The following is a 3,952-nucleotide window of genomic DNA, read 5'->3' on the forward strand; positions in this document are numbered from 1 at the left end:
AAATCAGTGGATGGTGTTGAGGTGTTCCAGCATGGAAAGGGCACAGAGGTGTCCGTACGTGGTGAGTGGGGCTCCCCGAGCAGCTCCTGGTGGGAACCAACCCCGTGGGCCCATCCCAGCCCAGTGGACTCCACTCGGGGCGAGCAGGGATGGGGAAGGGGCTCAGGTGCTGGTCCCAGGAGAGGGTCCCATGGGCCATCCCTGGGCTCATCCATGGCCCCAGGGGAGACCCCGCTCCCTGCAGCCCCAGGGCCGGGTGGGGGTGGCAGAGCCCGCTCTGATGGCCCCACACTTCTCCCCACAGCCAAACCCACCCGCCCAGTCGTGTCCGGGCCCGACGGCAGAGCGGAGCCGGAGCGATCGGTGCCTTTCACCTGCACGTCTGGAGGGTTCTTCCCCGATGACATTGACGTGAAATGGTTCAAGAACAGGGCCCAAGTCTTGGCTCAGCAGACCCAGATCGACCCTGAGAGGACAAAATCCTCCTATAACATGTCCAGCACCGTGATGGTGACACTGCAGGAGAACGATGTCCGCTCGGAGCTCATCTGTGAGGTGCGGCACTCCACGCTGACGGTCCCGCTCTTGGGGACGTACCGGCTCAGCAAAGCCCTGCGAGGTGAGGGCTGGGTGGGGACCGGTGCTCGGGGTGTCCAGCTCCTGTGGGGCTGGGGGTCCTGGGACAGGGCACCCTGTGGGCAGCAGAGCCAGGGGATACCGGGCACCAGGCGCTGCCTCTCTTCCCAGTTCCCCCTAAAGTCCATGTGGATGCTGACTCACCAAGACCCATTGAAGTGAACAAGACCGTGAACTTCACCTGCCACGTGAAGGGGTTTTACCCAGGAGATGTGGCTGTCACCTGGCTGGAGAACGGGATGGAGATGAACGTGAAGAACATCTCCCGGCTGGAGGAGACCTCCCGGGGCTTGTTCGACCTGAAGAGCCTGGTGGAGGTCGAGGCAACGGAGGAGAAGAACGGGACTGTGTTCACCTGCCGAGTGGTGCACGATGCCCAGGAGCCCATCAGCAAGGTGATCACCCTGCAGATTGCTGCCCCAGCCAAGGAGGGACCGAGCGACTCGTCCTTCACAGAGAAAGGTGTGTGAGAGCTGCTGGGCTGCGGTCCCTGCTGGGGAGGCTGTAAGTTGTCACCCCCCTGAGAAAGATCAGAGTCCCGTCAGAAACTGGTTCAAGGATGTAAAATCTCCACATTGCGGGGCTGAGGGGGTGAGATGCTGGCAGGTACCAAGCTGCCATCTTTGGTGCTTCAGGCCGACCCCAGCTGTAAGGGGACTTGGTCAGTACCAGCATTTTCAGGCCCGTGGTGACCTTTTTAATTCGTATTTCAGAAAATTTGCTCATCTATAGTGTGGTGGGAGTGGTCTGCACCGTGCTGGCACTGCTGGTGGCTGCGATTCTTTACCTCATCCACGCAAAGCAGAGCAAGGGTAAGGAAACCAAGTGTCCAGTGGGGAAGCAGCTGCTCCCGACCTCCTTCTCCAATTCTCTGGAGCATTCAGTGCTTGGCTGCTGAATTCACGGCTGTGCTGCTGCAGCTCCTGCTCGGGGGGAGGATGGAGCAGAGCTGACCGGGTGGTTTGCAGGCTGCAGGGAAAGCTCTGCCTGGTTGCCACCAACACTTGCCAAGGTCTAAAGTCCTTGTTATTCCTTGTACCTAAAATATCTGACATCCCCCCTGCACCTCCTGCCTTGTGCCAGGAACAGTCCTGCAGTAAATGGAGTGAAACTCCACAAAACTGGAGCCACTTGTCTCTGGGAGAAGACGCGTGTCTGCTCTTGCAGCAGCCTCTGCACGTGGGCTCGTGTGCGTGGGGAAGCAGAGGTGGGGGCAAGTTGTTTCCTGACCTGTTTCTTTCCTAAACTATTTCTCTTCTGGCAGGTAAAAGCTCACCATCTGCGAGGTAAGTGCCGATCTCCTCTAGTCAGTAACCCATGGGTGCTCTGAGCTGGACACCCTCAGCCTGCAAACAGGGATCAGGATGGAGGTGGGTCCCCAAAAGCTCGTTGTGGTGAAAGGGAAGGTGGGAGCACAGACTCTGCCCATCTCCCCAGCTCTGGTTCTGCCCCTGCCATGATCCTGTACCCAAATGCTTGGCTTTTGGTGAGGCTGAACAAGCGGGTGGGAGCTGGGTCTCATGACCAGCATGTGAGCAGATGCTCATGAGTGAGGAGTCATCCTGCTCAGAGCTGCTGCGAGGACCTTGTTTTGCATTTGAACCCCCCCAGCTGCTCCATCACTAGGGAAGAGGCAACAGGACACTCGATCTGACTTGCTTTGTTCCCTCTTTCAGGTTACACGAGCCAGAGAAGAGCAGCGAGGCCACTACCCAGGTGTGTTGCTCAGCCCTGAGGAGGGGGAGCGGCTCGGGGGGACCAGAGGCAGAAGTGAGGGTGGTGGTTCCTGCATGAAACATCTCAGTGTCTCCAGTGGAGGGTGGTGGTTCCCCTGTGAAACATCTCAGTGTCTCCACACTGTGGCTGGAGAGGAGAGAAGCTGCCCCAGGGAGGGGGTAACCACATCCCAGCATCTTTTCTGCCTTCACCCTCTCTCCTCCGCCTCCTCCTCCTCCCAGGGAAGTCTGGGTTTGTGCTGCCTGGAGAACCAGCTGTGCGATAGCCAGCCAGGCTATTTGTGGAGTTGTTTTGCATTTGATGACACAGTTACAAGCAAAGTCGTGATCAGCAGCAATCTGTCCGTCCCACCCAGCCTCTGCCAGCTCCCACGTGGGCATCGCTGGGCAGACTATCCCCTGCCCATCCCTACCAGGGTGACAGGGCAGCTGTGGTGGTGGCTGTTGAATTGTGGTGGTGGCTGGGGATTTGAAGATGTGGCATGGGGTAAAGCATCGCTGTGGGATCATCCCAGGCAAGCAGAAACCGAGCTGTCCCAGGTGGAGCTGCAGCAGGATTGACTTCAGCGTGAGGCTTTGGGTTGGTGCATGGGTGGGCACGGTGCAGGAGACCTCCCAGAAGAGGAACTCTTGGTGTCTCTTGCAGGAATCCGAACCCAACAACGTGACCTATGCAGACCTGAACTTCGACAGAGAGAGGAAGACCATCCGGCGGATGGTGGAGATGAGCCAGCAGTCGGAGTACGCCTGCATCCAGACCAACAAGGCACCCGCCACCGGCGACGACAACCTCACCTACGCCGACCTGGACATGGTGCACCTCAGCAAGGCACCCAGGCGGCCGGCCCCACGCCCCGAGGAAGCCAGCTCTGAGTACGCCAGCGTCCAGATCCCGAGGAAGTGAGCAGGGCTGCAGCGGCCGCTGGGATCCCCTGCTCCTTGGGAGCCACCCTGCTCCTCCCGGGAGGATTTTCTTGGGATCACTGAGCGTGATGTGAAGATGCGCTGTGGTACCCACGGGTGGAAACGGAGCCCGCGATACTGCTGGGGTCAGCACCCATCTGCAGAGACCTGATTTTTGGAGGCAGCCTGGTCCCAGGGCTGTCAGCTCCATCCCATCGGGATCTCCCCGGTGTGCTGGGTTTGCTGGAAGCGGGTTAAGCCAGCGGAGCAGAGGCTCTTTGGGAAGCTCCAGCCAGGCTGAGGAGACGGGGACAAGGACAGTGCCTCCACACTGGCTCCCATGGGGATGCCACTGCCCAGCCGGGCTCACACAGCATCCCACAGCCACCCTGACCCCCCAGGGACCGGCCAGAGCCCCTGCGCTGCCTTTTGGGGCTCTCTGCCACCTGGAAAACAAAACTGGCTTTAAAGGAAGGACTGCACTGTCCGCCTCTCTCTTCCCAAGTGTCCCTTCTGCGGGACCTTGCTCTCGCACCAAGGCCAATGAGGCTGGGAAGGCTGGTGAGCCGACCCCCCTGCTGTGGGCTGCCCCCAACCTGCCCCCCAGGGAGGCTCTGGTACAGCTCCCCAGCACCGAGCATCTTCCTCCTCCTCATCATCCTCCTCCGCACAGCCTT

The 3,952-nt window shown here is 59.8% G+C and overlaps 1 protein-coding gene across 1 annotated transcript; it reads left to right on the forward strand.

Moving 5' to 3' along the window:
- Window positions 1-3: 3 nt before the first annotated feature.
- On the forward strand, window positions 4-3,276 carry SIRPA (signal regulatory protein alpha; the record flags this gene model as incomplete). The annotated part of the gene is made up of 7 exons (XM_010170963.1): window positions 4-61; window positions 305-619; window positions 748-1,098; window positions 1,350-1,448; window positions 1,901-1,922; window positions 2,313-2,352; window positions 3,019-3,276. Coding segments are annotated over 7 exons (1,143 nt in total), but the record flags the coding sequence as incomplete, so codon positions are not given.
- Window positions 3,277-3,952: the final 676 nt, after the last annotated feature.

This window comes from Antrostomus carolinensis, unplaced genomic scaffold, assembly GCF_000700745.2.
Source record: "Antrostomus carolinensis isolate BGI_N321 unplaced genomic scaffold, ASM70074v2 scaffold31030, whole genome shotgun sequence".
Lineage (NCBI taxonomy): Eukaryota > Metazoa > Chordata > Aves > Caprimulgiformes > Caprimulgidae > Antrostomus > Antrostomus carolinensis.